At 59.1% G+C, this 17,873-nt stretch overlaps 1 protein-coding gene across 1 annotated transcript; it reads right to left on the bottom strand.

Annotated features, from left to right (window-relative positions):
- Nucleotides 1-1,095: 1,095 nt before the first annotated feature.
- KIFC3 (kinesin family member C3) lies at nt 1,096-11,911 on the bottom strand. Its single transcript, XM_086469077.1, has 18 exons — nt 11,878-11,911; nt 9,561-9,736; nt 7,337-7,402; nt 6,832-6,978; nt 6,515-6,754; nt 6,143-6,316; nt 5,860-6,007; nt 5,640-5,770; nt 5,423-5,534; nt 5,011-5,192; nt 4,830-4,934; nt 4,434-4,564; nt 3,824-3,947; nt 3,256-3,385; nt 2,914-3,143; nt 2,128-2,262; nt 1,682-1,790; nt 1,096-1,121 (listed from the first exon to the last, which is right to left on the bottom strand). Exons 1-18 carry the CDS (start codon nt 11,894-11,896, stop codon nt 1,096-1,098), a joined length of 2,385 nt encoding a protein of 794 aa, XP_086325203.1. The 5' UTR covers nt 11,897-11,911.
- Nucleotides 11,912-17,873: the final 5,962 nt, after the last annotated feature.

Raw genomic sequence — 17,873 nt, 5'->3', positions numbered from 1 at the left:
AAAAGGCTAAATTTATTTTTCCCCCCTTTTTTTTTAAATAGAATACGTTGTGGAAGAGTGAGAGGGGGCTGGGGTGGGAAGGAGCCATCAGTGCATCCATTCAGTTATTTGCAGCAGGCTCCGTACCCACGGGTGGGTGCTCAGGGGTGCAGGGAGCAGTACTGTCTCCTCTAACCCCCCTGCCAGCTGCTGTCCCAAGACATAAGCCAACAGGCTTCTGGGCTGGAGGTTTGGGGATTTTGTTTTGTTTTCCACTTGTTTTCCATTCCAAGACCATGTAAACAGGGTATAAATATTTCAAACACTTTCATCTTGACCACACTGTGATCGCTCTTGACAAGACAACTGGTAAATAACTTTACAATAGCTTCATTCAAAACTGCTAAATCCAGCCTGGTGCCATGCAACACAGGCAGCCCCACAACTGCTCTCCCGCTGTGCCGGGGTGGCCGGCACAGGGCCCTGGCAGCACCAGCACCACAATGAACAGCAGGCAGCTTGGCTCATGCATGGCACCGAGGTGCCTTCATGCAACAACAGAGCTTGACAAACCTACGGGGAAAGGAGCTGCTGGGATTTTTTTTCTCTGCCTTAAAATGGAGGAAGCGCTGCTCCAAAAGACATGGGGCAGCTATGTGGATGCAGTCCTCGGGGAGCCAGGGCCAGGCTGGCCCTCATGATGGGGGTAGCAGAGACATGTCCAGGGGCTTGTCTGGCTCCAAGGCCCCCCCCCCCCCCCAGCCAGATAACTCTATTGATGTAAAAACAAAGCTGGAGACATTGGGGGAGCACCCAGCAGCTCCCCGCTCTGGTTAAAACCATCCCTCCAGCAAAAATAAAATGTCATGCAGCTGAGCATCTGAGGGGGTAGATCCCTGCCCAGCACCACTGTCCCCCACCTGGAGATGGGGGTCTGGCTGCTGGGAGACCCTGGCTCCGTGCTGCTCATAGTGAGAGGTGCTGTCACCCTCTGGTCACAGGTCCTGGTAAGCGAGGGGATGGCACCGAAGCCTTTGTGTCTTCCAGCAGCCAGCTCTCTGTAGCTCCGTGAGGCACCAGGTCCTGCAGCAGGTTTGGTGCTGGGGCTGGCACTCATCACACAGGGACTGGTCTCAGCTTCCCTGGGGGGGGGGAAGACACGCATGGGTCATGTGGCAGGGCACAGGGGGTGGGGGGGGGGCATGGCCATCACTGCCCCAGCTCCATCCGGGGGCGTTTCAGCCAGTGCTGCATTAAACTGGTACCACAAGCATCCCCATGAGCAGCACAGCCTGGCACCCCTGCCCTCCTCGGGAAGCAGGGCCAAAGCAGAGCCCTCCACCAGCTCCCGGCCGGAGGCACTCACCTGGCAGCCATGGCTGCCCCTAAGTCAGGCTGAAATCGAAGGGGAGAAATGTTCAGCCTGGTGGCACAGCCACTGCCCTGCAGCATCTCTTCCCCCCGCCCAGAGCCGACCGCAGCAGCTTCGTGCCAGGGTGCTCTTGGGGAAGTGCTAACCAGGCTCCCACTGGCTAATTAGCCATTAGTTAATGAGCTGATTACAGATCAGCTAGCTCCTCGATGCAGGCTTTCCCTGCCAGCATCTGGCTGGGCTGAGGGTGGTGTAGGAGTCTCCTCCAAGGGAGGGACCCCGGCTGGGCACCCGGGGTGCGGAGTGAGGCCATGGGGCCCCACCACCTACCTGAGGTCTGGAGCTTCCTGCGGATGGAGGCAGCACGGCCGGAGAGCTGTGCTGGGCTGGGGGACACATGGCCCCGGCTGGAGGGTGCTGCAGTCCCGGGTGAGTCACCCTGTGGGGAGATGGGGCATGGCCCCAGAGTCAGCCCATGCCAGTCCTCAGAGGGAAGGAACAGGGATGGGCTCGTGGGCCTGCCTGGGTAGTGGTGTCCAAATATGCTCTCGGGGTACCACAGGGCTGCTGCAAAATAGGGCTTGGAAGAGCCAAGGTGGCAGCATCAGCTGGCCGCTGCTGCCTGGGGACAGCACACATCCCGCTGGGTGACAGTCCCCAAACGAGGTGGCTCCAGGGGGGGACACCCATCAGCAAACAGCCATGGGGACAGCACCCCCCCACCAATTCCCCGGGACAAGGAGGAAGAGGAAGGGCACCAGCAGCCCCTCGGTTACCTCCAGCTGCTCCTGGCTGGGCCAAGAGGCCAGCTCAGCCTTGCGGGAGACGGGACCCAACTCCACGGAGCGAACCCTCTCGGCGAACTTCAGGGAGCACAGAGTCTCACTGGTGTTCTTCTCAGCGGGAGAGACCTGCAGGCAGGCAGGAGCAAGCAGAAAGTCACCTTGCCCGATGCCTGCACAGCCCCAGGGCTCCCCCTGGCCCCCGGCAAACATGCCAGCACCAGGCCAGTGAGATGCTATTATTAACCCACCGCCCCCAGGATAGCCCCATCCATCCGTGCCCGGGCCAGCCAGATCCCCTGTCACCAACTGCCGCAGCACAAGGGACAGCTGGGAAAAGCTGCAGCAGGTGGCAGGGGCTCGGGTACTCCCCGAGGGGGCTCAGTGTGGGTTCAGGCAGCCGAGGGGGGGGGTCACAGGCCAGGTATGGAGAAGCTGCCAGAGCCTAAAATTCTCCTGGCAAGTGAAGGGATGGGGAGATGCCAACATGCAAGGTACACCATGCTCATCCCTGTGCAGGCAGAGGGCGAGATCATGGACCTCTGCGTTCATTCCCCAGCCCCTAGCCTTGTCGGGGGCACAGAGTCGAGGACAGCACTACCCCCGGCCCTACGGCTGGAGACTGGAGGATGTCCCCATGGGCAAGGCCAGTCCCCTGGTCCCAAGCCCAGCTCCTGCCTCCAGCATCCCGCCCCAGCACTGGTGTGAGCAGGGCCCAAACCCATCCCAAAAAACTGCACCCAGTGGCTGCAGGGATGCTGACGGGTGCCCATCCCCTACCTGCACCATCATGAGGGTCTTGCTGTCACCGCTGAGCGAGTCCTGCAGCAGGTAGGTCAGCTTGGAGTTGCGGAAGGGCACGTGGCCCTGCCGGGAACGCAGGGCGTAAATGACGTCGCCCAGTGCTGAGAGGGACTTGTTGATGTGCTGCGCCTCGCGGAGCCGGCTGCCCTCCGCGCCCGACCGCCCGACTCGCTCCGATCCCGCCAAGTCCACCAGGTTCAGCTTCCCTGGGGGGACACAGCCAGCCCCCACCCCACCCCAAGGCTGGTGTCAGCACCCGGCCCCATGCAGCTCTGGGGCCCAGACGCCCCGGTGAGGGGCTTGCTGCATGGCACTCACCTGTGGTGCGGAGCCCCGTGCTGCGGTCAAGGCCGCGGACAGTGACGATGAGGAGGGCATGGGAGCGGGAGCTGTGCTCGTTCAGGTTCGTGCACTCCGTCGCCCGGTTGACATGGCCGAACTCGAAGACCTGGGGAAGCCCAGGGAGGTGAGGGGTGAAGCCAGCCTGCCCCAAACCCACCACAAACCCCCACCGTGACCTGGGGATATAACCTGAGTGACAGCCTTCCATGAGGTGCCTGGACCATTGGAGTGATGACTGCTGTGAGGTCTCTGCCCGGGTGAGGCAGTGAAGGCTGAGGGTGACAGGCACTGCAGTGACAGCCACATCCCGCTAATCCCCCAGGAGCTGCTGGGGCCCCACGCTTTTATTTTTAACCCACTGCAGCTCACCCCATGGGACAGCGACCATCACATTGCACCCAAGCACCTATTTTGGTCTCTGTTGCTCCCCAGCGCTTCAGAAATACTCCTGAATTTGGGGGTCATGCACCAAAGACACCCCCCCAGTTCATCACACCCCCCGTTCCACCCTCCTGCTCCCGCTGCCCCTGCCATCTCCCCGCACCTTGTTGATGTCCTCCACGCTCTGCACCCTGAACTCGGTCAGCCCGGGCACATAGAGCTGCCCGCTGCCGTCCGGGCACAGCTTGATCTCCAGCTTCTCCTGTGGCTCCTTCCCCAGCAAGTCCCTGGGCAAAGGGGCATCCGTCACCATCCCCACCCCAGGGATGGGGGGGATGACAGGCGCTGGCTCCCCTCCAGCATGGCATCCCAGACTCCTCCTGGCCTCTCCTGCCTGCGACTGGGCAGGGGAGGAAAATATTTCTCATGCTCCCAGTTGGTTATTTCTAAATATAACATCTAGGGTCGGGGGGATTAGGGAGGAGAGGGGGATGCCTCAGCCACCGCATCAGGGCCAGGGGAGCGGGAACAATGGCAGGACTATGAGCTTGTATGAGTAACGGAGCCCTTTGAAAGGGCGTCATGCACTGAAACAAAATGTAAAAATAAATCCTTGCGTGGCCAAATCCAGTGCTCAAGGCCCTGGGAATAAGCTGTGTGGCCAAGGCAGGGCTGGGGGGATGGGGAAGAGCAGCGTGGGGTGATGTCCACCGATGCCGGCTCCCCAGCAGCTCCGCTCACTCCACCAGAAAGCTTTTCCCCATTCCCTGTACCTGAGCGCCTCGTTGTAAATCTCGGCAGCGCTGACGCTGATGGCGTAGTCCCAGTCGGCCGCCTTGCCCCGCACCTCGGAGAAGAGGAGCTGCAGGGCTCGCTGGTTGATCCCTGGGTTAGCTGCCGTTCCCTAATGGATTGGGATGAGGAATGGGGTGTGGGGGGGAAACACTCTCTTGCATTTTATTCTGCATTTTTTTTCTAAGCAGGAGAAGCCCAGAGGGTGGGGGGACATTGTGGAGGGCTGTACGAACCCCTTGGCAGCAGCAGTGACCATCACTGGTGCACCCCGGGTCAGAGCTGGCCACCAGCCTGGTTAGGGGAGGGTGCCAAGACCGGGCACCATGGGACGGAAAGCTGAGGAAGAAGAGGGAAGCAAAGCCAGTCAAACTCACCTCCATTGTGTAGGTTTTTCCTGCCCCTGTCTGCCCATAGGCAAAGATGCAGACGTTGTAGCCATCGATACAGGAGGTGACCAGGGCTTGAACCTCCTGAAACACCTGGAGGGGGGAGCAGGTGTCAGGAGAAGGTGGCAGCATCCCCATCTCATACAGCAGTGTGGATGGCAGCACGCACCTCCTCCTGGGATGCTTGCGGGGGGAAGACTTTATCCAGCTCGAAGGACACCTGCTTCCCCTTGTGCAGGAGGTGCAGGACAGCATCATCATCAGCATCGAAGCTCACCGCATTGCTCGCCTCCGGGCCCTCGCCATCCTCCTTTGTGATGGGACGGACTCGCCCAAAAACACGGATGTTTCCTTGGGTGGGGGGGATGCAGGGATGGTTTCAGCCCCAGTGCATCCCACTGCAACACCCCCTGTCACCGACAAACACCATGCAGGGTTGAATGACAGAAGCATCCCATTGCCAACTTGAGCATCTTACGGAAATATGAAGGACCCAAGTGGGGTGATGCTCCGCTGTCCCTCCTGCCCCTCCCTCAGGGACATGCTCTCCCATGGTGGGACCTGCCACCCCCCTCATGCACCTTTCAGCCGCACCAGCTCATTGTGACACTTCTTGCGGAGCTGCAGCTCCCGCCGGTACTTGCGCAGCAGCTCCCGGTTGGTGCTGTGCACCTCCTCAATGGCGTGGCCGATCTGGGGCGGGGAATGGAAACCAGTGGCTCAGCGACCCCCCCGCCCCAGCATCTCCATACTGCGTGGTGGGGAAACCAGGGTTCTGGTCCCAGGGAGGGGGCTCACCTCGGCCCTGGCGCTCCGCAGGGTCTCCTGAAGGAGCAAGGGGAAGTCACGGACCTGACGCTTCAGGCTGTTGTAGTCATGGGTGAGGGTACGCAGCGCCGGCTGCAGTGTCAGCAGGTTGGTCCGGACACCTGCAGGCATGAGGCGGGGTGAGGGGCAGGTGGCATGACCACCCCAGCAGCGGCCGGGTGACCCTGTGAGCCCTCTGCCCCCTCCTCACCCGCTAGGTTTTCATGCACTGCTTTCATCTCCACTTGGGCACGGGAAAATGCCTCTTCGATGGCGTGGTTCTTCTCCTCCTCCATCGCCTGCATCTCCTCCAGCATCTGCCCATGGGCTCGCTCCAGCTCAGCCTCGTACATCATGATCTGGGAGAGGAGCAAGGTGGGGGTAACCAGTGACCACCCGCTGCTGCACTGTATCACCCACTGAGCACCACACAGGCAGGAACCATGGTGGAGCTGGGCAGGGTGATTTCTGATTTACACCCGTCACGCTCAGACCTGAGCTCGGAGCTGAGCCGCTGTCTTTTGGGAGCTCTGCAGCTGCTGTTCCATCTCCTTCAGCACCTGTCTCTGCATCCCCACCTGCTCCTGCAGGTACTGGTTTCGGGACTGGCTCTCACACAGGGCTTGCTTTGCTTTGGCCGACTCCACCTCCACTGTCTTGATGATGTACTGGGGAGAAAAGCACCAGAGATGGGGTGTACTGGGGAAGCAGCACCCGAGGGGCCTGGGATGGAGCTAATTTAAAAAATCAAGGTGCTGCACTGATGTGCTCAGGGCAGAGGGATGAGTGGCACTTGCAGGGCACCCACTGGGCACCACTAGGCACCCAGCCCAGTCAGGAGAGATGGAGAGCCCCATGGCGCTCACCTTTATTTGTTGGGGCTGGGACTTGAGGCTGGCAATGGTCTCCTGGCTGTCCCGCAGACGCCGGCTGAGCCGCTCCTCCTCCTCGGCTCTCTCGGCTAGGGAGTCCTTGAGCCGCAGCTCCACCTCAGCCAAGCGGTTCGTCTTCTGCTGCACCTCCAGGTCCAGCTCCGCCAGCTTGGCCCGCGTCTCCTCCGCCTCCCGCTGCAGCTGGGACAGCCGCTCCTGCAGCCCAGCATTCTCCTGGCCCCAAAACAGCACAGCTGAGGCCGTGTCACCCATGGGTGCCTGTCATCATGCCGCCACCGCTGCCGACTCACCTGGAGGTGGGTGCAGTCCCGGCACGGTGCTGCCTGCTGCTGCCGCCGCAGCTCCTGCACCTCCCCCTGGCACGCCTTCATCTCTTGCCGCAAGCGCTCGTTCTCGGCCGCCAGCAGGTCCCGGTGCTTCTCCGCATCCGTGCCGCCCTGTGGACGGGAGAGGATGGAAGCCTGCTGCACTCCAGGGATCCCCCAGCCCACCATATGGGGGATCTCCAGTCCCCCAAAGAGGGTCTTTCACTTCCCCTCTCAGGGTGACGGTGCTGGGGGGGCCTTTGCTGGCTGCGCCCCAGAGTCACCAGTAACAACATTACGTCGGACAGGAAAATCCCACAGATTTCATCACCCCATGTCTCTCTCTCAGCTCCCAGGGTCCAAACTGTGACCTTGGGCAGGTTTTAATCCTTCTGTGCCCTCCCCCTGTGCCCGCTTCCTCCTTGGGGACCCACAGCTCTGGTGTCCCTTGGGGCAAGGGTGGCTCAGCCCAAGCCCGGTGGCAGCTCACCAGCTCTGAGCGCAACCGGCTGATCTCCTGCGCCTGCTCCAGAAGCTTCGCCTTCAGAGTTTCAACCTGTCAACACAGGCAAGGTTAACCAGGAGACATCTCAGCAGCTTTTGGAGAAGACCCCATGGTGTCAACCCGGCCACTGACATCCAGTCTGGCTCGCACCTTTGTTATGCCTTAATTTTCCACCTCGCTCTGAGCGTCTGATTCACATGAGCTGATTAAAATGAGCGTTAATGAAAGCCTTGCTTTGACCTTGTTCGATCACGGGTATAATTTGTCCACGTTGAGCATTAGCAGAAACCATTATTAAAAAAAAAAAAAGCACCGTCTTTGGAGAAGGAAAAGACCCAAACCTATCCATAACTGTGTTTAAAGAGCTAGAAGTGCCTCATCCTGCCCTTGCAACACTGCTTTGCTTTGCCTTCTCTACTTTTCTTTCTAGGAAAGTTATCTTGGGAGAAGGAGGGAGCAGGAACTCTCCAGCCATGTGTCTGAGTCCGATGGGAGGATGCTCACCAGTCACCCCATCTGGGCATCTGCCCATCCCATGGGGACCGGTTGCAAAACCAGGTGGGTTCCATAAATCCTCCCATTTTTTGTGCTGGGACCAGCGAGTGTCCCCCCAAAAATATGCAGTTATTCAAACTAACAGTGGCAGTGCATGCTTGGCAAAGCCAGCGGTCTCATGGGCTGTGTTTCTACAGGGTTTGCCCACCTGCTCTGTCCCTCAGCCCCATGCCCAAAAACTGATGGCTGCTGGGCAAGCATCACCACCTTCCCAAAACTTACCCTGGAGAGACCCAGACAACCTGGCTGTGCCCCTCACCGCCATCCCCCAGATCCCAGCCTGGCTCCCGGTTTCCCCATGCTGGGAAGCCGCCGCTCTGCCAAACCCCTTGCCCAGCCGTGGCAGGCTGTTGCCCCATCCCAATAACCAGCTTTTTCTAAGCAAACGGGCCTCGCTGGACCATCATTTAGGAACTGCTGATTAATAACAAATGCAGACATGCTGACACAGTGCTGTAATTAACGATGAGAAGTTATTAAGCCACCGCCCTTGCGGAGACAGCACGCTCAGCACAGCACGGCCAGGGCTTCTGCGGGCGAGCTCCGCACACGTACGGCTACAAGCCAGTGAAGGCGGCTGCTACCTGCTGGCATTGAGAACCCCCTTCCCTCTGCGGCAGGGCTTCCCTGCTCTGGCTGGGGGACCAAGCACACCAGCCTTGTGCTTGAGTGGGAAAAATCTCATTTCCGTATTCAGTAAGGTGGATTATGAAGGTGTTTTTTAAAGTCTCTTTAAGAGTGGGGGGGGACTGAGAACAGAGAGTCACTGCTTGTTACAAGGAAACTGCTGCCCCAGCTGGCCAACTCGCACACCGGAGCCTGCCCACCACTCCCCATGCCCGCAGCACCCAAAAGTGCCAATGCACCTCCATTCCCTACCTGCTCCAGCTGCATCCTGCTCTCCAGAGGTGACAGGGACTCCTTGGCAGCTGGATCTTTGGCAGCTGGATCTGGCTCAAGCCATGGGCCGGCCATCCCCAAGCTTTGGAAGTTTGGATCAATGCTTTGCTCCGGCCAGTGTTGGCTGCACTCGCTGCTGAACTGGCCAGCGCGGGGCTGGATCCTAACCGCACTCACACTTGTGTCATGCAGAGTATGCCAACCAAATGCAGGACAATTACCTCCGCCTTTCTGACACCCGTGGAACAAGCAGAACCTGACTGTAACAGCTTCCACAACAGCCACATGCAAATTCCTTTATGAGCAGCCGGAATTCCACACCAAGGATGTGGTCGCGCTGGCACAGGGGATAGTTTTGGGGGCGTTTTGGTCACGGCAGCCAAGCTTAGCCTGCTGCAGCAGCCCTGCACTGGGAGGGTGGACGATTGTCACAGGGCTCCAGCCCCAAATCCCAAAGCCCTCCCGTCCGCATCACATCCAAGGAGCTGCGTGCCCTCACCGGCGTTAATGCGGTGTCACCGTAACATCAATCGGGGGGCTGCGAGCACCCCAAGGGAGGCACAGCCAAAGCCGGCGGGACGGCCATGGAGCTCAGGAGCTCCTGGCTCCCAGATCATCCCTATGCACCTCAGCGGAGAAGATGCTCCATGATTGAGGTCCCTCACTAACCGCAAGCCACAGTGCACCAGCCAAGCCACAGCCTGAAGCTGTAGAACCCAATGGACACCCTCGTGTCCCCCTGTCTCCGCTGTACCTGGCTTTGCAGTTGAAGAGAGTGGGAGAGCTCATGGTTCTCCCAGGCAGCGAGCTTCTCCTGCAGCCGCAGCTTCTCCTCCTGCAGATGTGCCATGGAGGCCATCACCTTCTGGATCACTGGGAAGGGCCGGGCCGCTGGAAGGCTGGCGCGTTTCCCACCACAGAGCTTCCCTCCTGCAGTGGGAGCAAAGATGGAGCCGGTCAGGATCTGGCTGCCTCGCTGGGGAAGGGGATGCCAGCTATGGAAAGAGTCCCCAGGAGCTGCAGTGGAGATGGGATGGCAGCAAGAGGGACTTGGACTTGCAGAAGTCCCACGGAGAGCAGTGACAAGCCGGCGGGTGCATCCCAAGTGCCACAGTGCCAGCCAATGGCTAATGGTGGGGGTCCAGCTGGGTGAGCCCCTGTAGAGGGGTGGGAGCCAAAGGGATCTGCTGATGCTGGCTGAGCATCCCAGGCTGTAACACAGAGCACCTGCCCACGCCACCGTGCTGTGACCCAGCCCCATCACACGCTGAGATGCTGCCGCCTCACTCAGATAACAACCGCCTTCACCATGGCGCTCTGATTCATCCTGGCATCCTTTTTTCTGAATGAGCAGGTGCCAGTGGAAACCAGTATGTGATCATGTTATTAAAGACTGCATCGTTACACACAAATATAATGGAAGCCAGATTAAAATTATATGGGTACCGTGAATGGCTGTATTGCCTAATCCTTGTGTGTTCAGCTTTCTAACCTTCCTAGAATTATTTTAAACATTGTTTTCTTCGTGTTAATAGAGCCCTCAGTGCTGACAAAAGCCAACCTGGCCATACATCAGAGCCTACCAAATGAATTCCTAAACGACTTGGTAGTTCCCAAGAAGAAATGAGCTGGCCTGACTCATTCCCAACATGGGGATGAGGCACCGCAGCGGGAAAAGTGGCGGCCAGGATCCCGGCTGCCTGGCGCCCTTCCCTGCCTGCCCTGGATTTCACCTGCTGCCACCAGAAACCTGAGGTTTTAAAGGCAGAAGGTGATGCTGGGAACTGCTTCGCTGCCTGAGGGCAGATGCTGCCTGCTTTATGCGAAACATCCTGAATATAAGAAACAAGACATTTTTGTCTGTGAATCAGGCTTTTGACCTTTAAAAAGAGTTAAAGAGCTAGCAGAGTGGGCAAAAAATGAGACCAAACTACGGTTCTGCTGTCGACTGTGTGCCATGGGACTCACCCAGCAAAGTCTGCAGGAGTTCTTGCTGGAGTTTGTTTTCCTGCCTTGGACTGGATACCCTGAAAGAGTGCTGACGGGCACCAGCTTTTCTTTATTTCTGTGCTGAAAGCTCAGACCAGCTCAGGTAGGGGACTGTGATGTTCCCTTGAAACCCAACACACACAAAACCCACCCCAAAACTCCTAAAGTCAACAGGAACGCCAGCTCTCGCCCCTCAGGGAGTGCGCAGGGATAAGACAAGATTACAGGAGGCACCAGGGCTCCTGTGGAAAGACTGGGTGTCTGCACACATCATCCACATGAAACCTGGGCTGGGAGCGAAGGATTCTGCAGGGCTGGATTCAAAGCCACGACACGCAGCTACAAGTCAAACTGCCAGGCAGGGGTGATCCCGCACGGACAATGCATTCCTCTTTGCTCCAACACCTTCCTCCTGCAAGAGCATCCTTGGGAGAGGAGATGCCAGCCAGACCTGCATTACATCTACCACCGGGCAGATGTGCTGGTGGCAACGTGGGGTTTGAGCATGGCACACTGACCCTCCTGTTTTCCAAAATGCTTTAAAACCTCTTTGGAAAGGCAGCTGCTTCCATGGCTCTGCCCTGTTACCACTGCCAGGCAGACTCCCTTCCTCCTGCATCCCTGCCCCTTCCCACCAACCATGTCGCATCAGGAGCCGCTCGGGGATGCAGCCAGGGACCACGCCAGGAGCAGCACCTGGGAGGCACCCTGACAAGCCCAGACAATTTGGTCCTGGTGGAGAAAGATGGGAAACCATGGGGATTCAGCCACCCTGGTGTGGCCATGCACACTGTGAGTGTTTTCACAAATACAACACTTTCCTTGAGATGGAGGCGAGCGGCGGGTTTGCTGGTGCTCCTGCTCTGTTCACCCGGTTAAATAATCCATCGGTCGCCTGGCATCCGACAGCTGCCTGGTATTTGATTTCTACTGGGACCCAATCCCCCTGGTGAGTGCAGCTGCGTGTCTATGTGCGCACCAAAAGAGAAGTCCCCCCAGTACCCACTGGCAGGCACTGGGCACCTGTCCCATCGCATCCCTCCTCCCAAGCACCCGCTACCGCATCCTGGCTTCCCCCTTACCTGCTTTCTCCAGGTTCATGGTGCAGGCTGCCTGCACCGGCGTGGCAGCTGCTGGCTCACAGGGAGATGCCAGCAGCTCCTCTGTGGCCGGTGTCGGGGTCCGGTGCTGGCTCTCTTCCCGCCGCTCACCTGCCGTCTCCCGCAGGGCCTGTGTCCGTGAGAAGAAACAGGACGGAGAGCTGAGATGCAGCGACCATGCACGACGTGATGGAAATGGTGCTGGCGTGCTGGCATTTCACCAGGCTGGCCAGGAGGTGCGAGCAGGGAGGAGGTACACAGAGGACAGGATGGTGGGACCAGGGGAAAGCCTCCCTCTGCGTGATTTCAGTGTTTTCAGTGTTGGTAAGCTGCTGCAATGAACTTACTGTGTTGCTTTTAGTTCTCCCCATAAACAACTCAGCTTGGTCATGCAGATATACTGAATATTACCTATTTTTCTCTCTATGGCCTTAAAAAACAAAGACCCTGGCTTGCAGGCGGGGTTGAATGCGATGCTGCTCGCTGGTGAGCTGCGGCTCAGGTAATGCCATGCCCCGTGGAATGGAGCACAGCTCCGAAAAAAACAGAGAAGAAATCTGGAAGGAGGGAAAGGAATATAGAGAAGGTCCCAAATGTTTTTATCTGTTGGACCTATCACTGGCTTGCAGAAAAAAAAAAAAAAGTTAATCTGTTTTTTATCACTATTGTAAAAAGTGCTATGGCATGGATACTTTTGGAAGCTGAGCTGCCAATCAGCCAAGGTCACAGAATCGCTCCCTGCCCCACTCAAAAGTGCTTTTCTTACTTATATCTTATTGCAGAACCTGTGCTCGCCCCATGGGCCAGCAATGCTGGGAAACCCATCTCACCCAGACAGAGCAGTGAATACTCAGGACATGCCAAATATTTCTGAGAGTAACTTGGAAGGAAGGAGATGGCGGCAGTATCTCCCGGAGAAGCTGCATGTCTCTGCATTTGAGGCTCTGTAAGGGTTTTGCCAGAGGGAATTCATCAAGGCTGGTGTGAGATAGGAAGGTGTTTTCCTTCTTTTCAAAGGGGAATTTAAACGATTTGCCTGAAGCCCAGAATGAACTGGTGGCAGCAACATCAGTACACTGTGTCCTGACACTGTCCCCAGCTGCAGTAGCCTTCCTCTTCCTCCTCCTCCACCTCACTGGCAAACACCACCTCACGGCACTGCATTGTCTTATCAATCTTCTGCCTTGAGCTCTCCTGCTACATGACCCAGAAGTGACCCAGAAAATGTTATTCCAGGTTGTTCCCCAGCGTTTTTCGGTGCCTTCCGACTTCCTGGAGATGCTTGTCCCTCCCCACCCATGCAGCAGCACTGCTCGAGGCACACGGTGCTGGGGTCAAGGAGGAAACCTGCTCCGGTGACGGGGGGGACCAGCCAGCTCCCACTGAGGGATGGCCCAGTAGGGTGCGAGCCATCCTACCCACCACCCCAAAACCACCCTTCCCACCCGAGCCACAGCTGGCTCAGCGCTCCTCACCTGGAGAGCCAGGCAGGGCCCGCGGGGGGTTGCAGCGTCCGGCCAGCTCACACGGAGGATTTTACGGTGAACCAGTGCAGGCAGAAGAGGAACCTGGGGAGAGGAGTCCACTCCGCTCCTGGTGATGAGCGTGTCCTGCCTGCGGCCTGAGATGGAGCGAAAAGCATCACTGTATCAACCCCAGACCCCAGGATGGGCACAGGCTTCGGCCTCACTCAGCAAACCCACCTCCTCCTCCTCGCTGCTCCCGCTGCACCAGTGCGGCAGAGACGGTGCATGAGTTTTATTTAAAATGTTAATTATGTTAATTAGAGAAATTAGCCCTTCGGGGGGTGGAGACTGGTTGTAATGAGAATTCAGGGTGTAGCATCCTTTTGTCCTCTGCAGGACCAGATCCCACTGGGGACATCCCACCCCTGCCCCTCGTCAAGGTTCTCTGCTTTGCTTCCCGTGATCCTATCATGGAAAAGCTGCCAAAGCCGGCTTGCATCACCAAAACAGGATGGACGGACCCTGCCGGCATCACCTCCCTCCGCTGCCCCCAAATATTTCCTTTATTTGTCATGCAGCCAAACCCAAAAGCAGACAGGGCAGCAGTTCCTTGCCTTTCTGAGCTGCACAGAAGGAAAAGAGCATCTTGAGGAGCTTTTTCCCGGCGGCTGTGTCCTCCTCTACTACAGGAGAAGCGGGTGGCAAGGGCTACATCCCAATGGGACCTGCTTGGGGACCCTGTAACCCCTCCCCATCCACTTGCCACAAGCTCTGCCACCACCACAGGCAGCCAAATGGCTTCTCTGGCAAGAAAAGAAAAAAAAAATCAACAACCCACAAATAAAACCCTACTAATGTAGGGGGTTTTTTCCCCTAAAATGATCCGGAGGCACTTGGGCCTGAGGTGGAAGCAGCGTCAGGAGGGAGATGTGCCCCGATGAAGTCAGTCCACCGCTCTGGACTTCTTCCCAGTCTGTAATTAGTCATAACATTTTGCTCGCGCTGTGAAAACAGAGGATTTCCAAAGCACTAGTGGATGCCTGGATAACAGGCAATGAGTTCCCCATCCCGGCATGGGTAGTGGCAGCCACTGGGCAAAGGAAGTGCTGAAAACCCCGTTTTTGGAGGTTTTGATGCCAACCTATGTTCAGCTGGGCTGGCCCGAATGCAAGAGAAGAAGCAGTGCCCAGATAAGCAGCTGCCAGCATGTAGGGATGGGGAACGCTGAAGCCAACAGCAAAAAGAGCCTAAACTGGGGGGGGGGGGGCTCAGCCTCCCCCTTTGCTGAAACCCATCCGGCACCACTGTCGAGGGAGGCAGGAAGGGCTGTTTCCTGACAAGCAGCTGCAGGTTAAGGCAAGCAGCAGCCTCCCCGCCTGCAAAACAGCTCAGCTGCTGTGGAGAAAAGACCTTGACTAAACTCACCTACGGGGTCTGTGCTCCAGGGAGAGAGAAGGAGCCCTTCCGAGGAGCCGAGGCCGGGGAGAAGCGAGGGCCCCACGTCTTCCCTGCCATGCGTGCCGCTCTGTTCTCTTTCTTACGTGTTAAATTTTAACCTTTCTCCCTAAGCTGCTGGCTCAGAAGGGCCTGGAGGGAGATGGAGGCTGCCCTCTTTGCTCACCCCCGGCTGCCTACTGCTTCGTGCCCACTTTGGAGTCTCTGTTTCTCAAATCCCGAGCTTCATCCGGAAAGAAATGCGAAAAATGCAGGCTGGCCTGTTCCCAGCCTCTCCTTCCCCAAGCATGAGCAAGGGCGTGAGCTCAGCAAGGCTGAGCCCCAAAGCAAAAGGACGAGCCACTGCGCCTTACTCACCGGCTGAGGGAAGGTCCTTCGTCTTCCAGGTGGCCCTTGTGGAGGGCACGAATCCCAAATCCCAGGTTTTGCAGGATGTGATCATGGCACGGGGGTCCCGAGCGCAGCAACAGCTCTGCGGGAAAGTGCAAGGACAACCATCTCAGCCCACCTAAGCTTCCAGCCGTGAGAGCCCAGGGGACCGAGCTGGGGCAAACCACGACGGCAACGCCGGCCCGAGTCCCAAATCCCGTGGAAAGTTGCACCAATCCCGATGTCACTCCCGGGGTGCCGAAAGCCCCGGGATCCCTCCGGGCTCCCGGCGGATGTGACATAAACCGGGGCTGTAATTAATTTACTCATTCCTGAAGCCTTTCCAGGCTCCTCCTAACTGCGACTTGGGGGTTATTTCTTTAGAAACTACAGGCTCGCGGGCAGCCCGGGGCGACACCGGGCCCAGGCATCCCCCCCGCAGCCCGGGGCCGTGCGGGCACCGCAGCGCCCGGCCCGGGGCTGCCTCGGCGGGGGGACAGGGGCGCGGAGCCCCGGGTACCGCCCCGCCTGCCCCGGGGGTCCTTTGTTCTCCCAACCGGCGGCTCCGGGAGGGCGGGGTGGTCCCGGTCCCATGTCCCGGTCCCGAAGCGCAGGAGGCGCAGCCCCGCCCGCAGCCCCCCGGTGCCGGTGCGCAGACGTTCCGCCCCGCCCCGCTCTGCGCCCCGCTCTGCGCCCCGCTCCGCGCCCCGCTCCGCGCCCCGCCGGTCCCGGTGCTGTTCCCGATCCCGTGCCGGTCCCGGCGGCGCCGCCCGCTGCAGGCTAACGGAGAACCGTGCTCTCGCCGCCCTCCCGGGTGCTCCGTGGCGCGTACCCCCCCGCAGTCCCCTCAGACAAAGGGACCCCCGATCCGTTCCGGTCCAGCCCGCCCCCCCGCCCGCGGCGGTGCCAGTGCCGCGCCCGCGGGGCCACTCACCGGGCGCGGGGCGGCGGCACTCGCGGGGCAGCCGGCGCCAGCCCCGGCCCCACCCTCCCGGGCACTTCAGTAACGGAAACGACGAGCTCCGCCCCGCTCTCGTTGCCGTGGAAACCCCCGAAACCCCCCGACGGGTGGCGGAGGCGGGGCTCCCCTCCCACCCCCACACCCCGTACGGCAGCGGCGGCGACGGCCTCGGCGGGCACGGGGCTCCGGAGGGGGGGGTGTGTGGCCCCGGCCTGGCCCCGGGGAGCTCCCAGTGCGTCCCCGGTGCACCCCCAGCCCCTCTTGCCGGAGCCCTGGCGAGCTCAGTGGACCCCCGGTGTCCCCTCGGCCCTTCCCAGGGCATCCCGATCCCCTCATACTCCCCTGATCCCCCCCTTGTCAGAGCCCTGGGGGTCTCCAGTGTGTCACTGGTACACCCAGTGTGTCCCTGACCCTTCTGACCCTGGCGCCGGTGCTTCCCGAGGAGCCCCGGTGTGCCCTCATCCTGCCCACGCACCCCTCCCAGCATGGCTCTTTGGAGTGCTCCTGGCCCTCTCCTCCAGCACCAAAGCCCGGCACGGCCACAGCTGCGTCCCTCTTCCCTTGGGGGATGATGGGAACAGAGCCACCAGCACCACTGAGATGATGACTGCAGTGCCAGTGACCCGCACGCCAAGGACCAGAGGTGACAAACTGTGCCCTCACCCACCGCTGCATCCCCATCACTCCCAAACACTGATGCATCAGCTGGCACCAATGCTGACCGGCACCCCAGGCTCACTGGGGGCCCAGATTTCACCAGGAAAACAACCTGTTTCTAACCCGTGGGCACGAAGACAACAGCACGGTGTGCCCTGAGAGGTCTCCAAAGGCCCTGGTGTCAGAAAGGCAATAAAAGGTTCTGCTTTAAATATAATTTATGATTTGTATCTACCTGTCCGTATTGCACATACAATCATTATGTTAATGGCTGGTTTGGGTGACACAAGTTACTCATGACTTGTTCATGGTAATTAACTGGCAGTACTGGCTATCTCCCACAACAAAACTTCACTTGGTGCTCGTGGCAGCAGCAGGTGCCCCATGCCGATGGCTCATATCCGCACGCCCAACGTCGGGCTGACCCGTGGGGCAGGGGTCCTGCGCAGGTTCAGGGACACAGGGGTGGCAGTCTCTTGGGAGATGTTGGTTTGGTGCCAGCCCTGCAGGACAGCTCTGCCCAGCTGCGGGGTGTGATCCTCTCAGACCAGGGGTCATGACATCCCACCCTGCCACGCTCAGTCACAGCCTTTCGCTCACTCCCGGCCAGGTTTGGAGCAGAATTCAGCCTTGTCCCTTTAGCCCAGCATCTCCCTCTTGGGCATCCTCACCCAGGACACACCCTCCCATCCCCTGCCACCAGTCAGCCCCATGGATGGGGGATGGAGGAGAGTCATCGGCAGGCGGGACAACAAGCCACTCCCGCCACTCACCCCAGGGAAAGGGGGCTGGGAAGGGTCACCTCGATGTTCCCATGCCCCTGGCCCAGCACCGTTCTCATCCATGAGAAGCAAATGCCATCCTGGCCCCGGCAGCTGCCTCCACCGCTGTGCTGAAGCTGCCTTCCCCCCACCACAGAAAAAACCCACCAGAAACCTCCCAGCTTCTGCAAAGCGGCACCTCCCCTTCGCTGCACCTGAGGCTTATTGGCATTCCCAGCACAGAGCCCTTGGCATGGATGTATGTGAGTGTGTGCCTATAGACACACGTATGTTTGTGTACCCATAAAG

The sequence above is a fragment of the Leptosomus discolor genome, chromosome 8 (assembly GCF_034619465.1).
Source record: "Leptosomus discolor isolate bLepDis1 chromosome 8, bLepDis1.hap2, whole genome shotgun sequence".
Classification (NCBI taxonomy): domain Eukaryota; kingdom Metazoa; phylum Chordata; class Aves; order Leptosomiformes; family Leptosomidae; genus Leptosomus; species Leptosomus discolor.
The sequence above is the reverse complement of the archived record's forward strand: the minus strand, read 5'-3'. Positions and strand labels throughout refer to the sequence as shown.

Bases quoted from the DNA above. Each gene is read 5' to 3' on its own strand.
- KIFC3 (XM_086469077.1), bottom strand. The intron at 6,008-6,142 runs GTCTGAGCGTGA...CTCCTCTCCCAG, and splicing joins CGGCTCAGCTCCGAGCTCAG to ATCATGATGTACGAGGCTGA. The intron at 5,771-5,859 runs GTGAGGAGGGGG...TCATGCCTGCAG, and splicing joins AGTGCATGAAAACCTAGCGG to GTGTCCGGACCAACCTGCTG.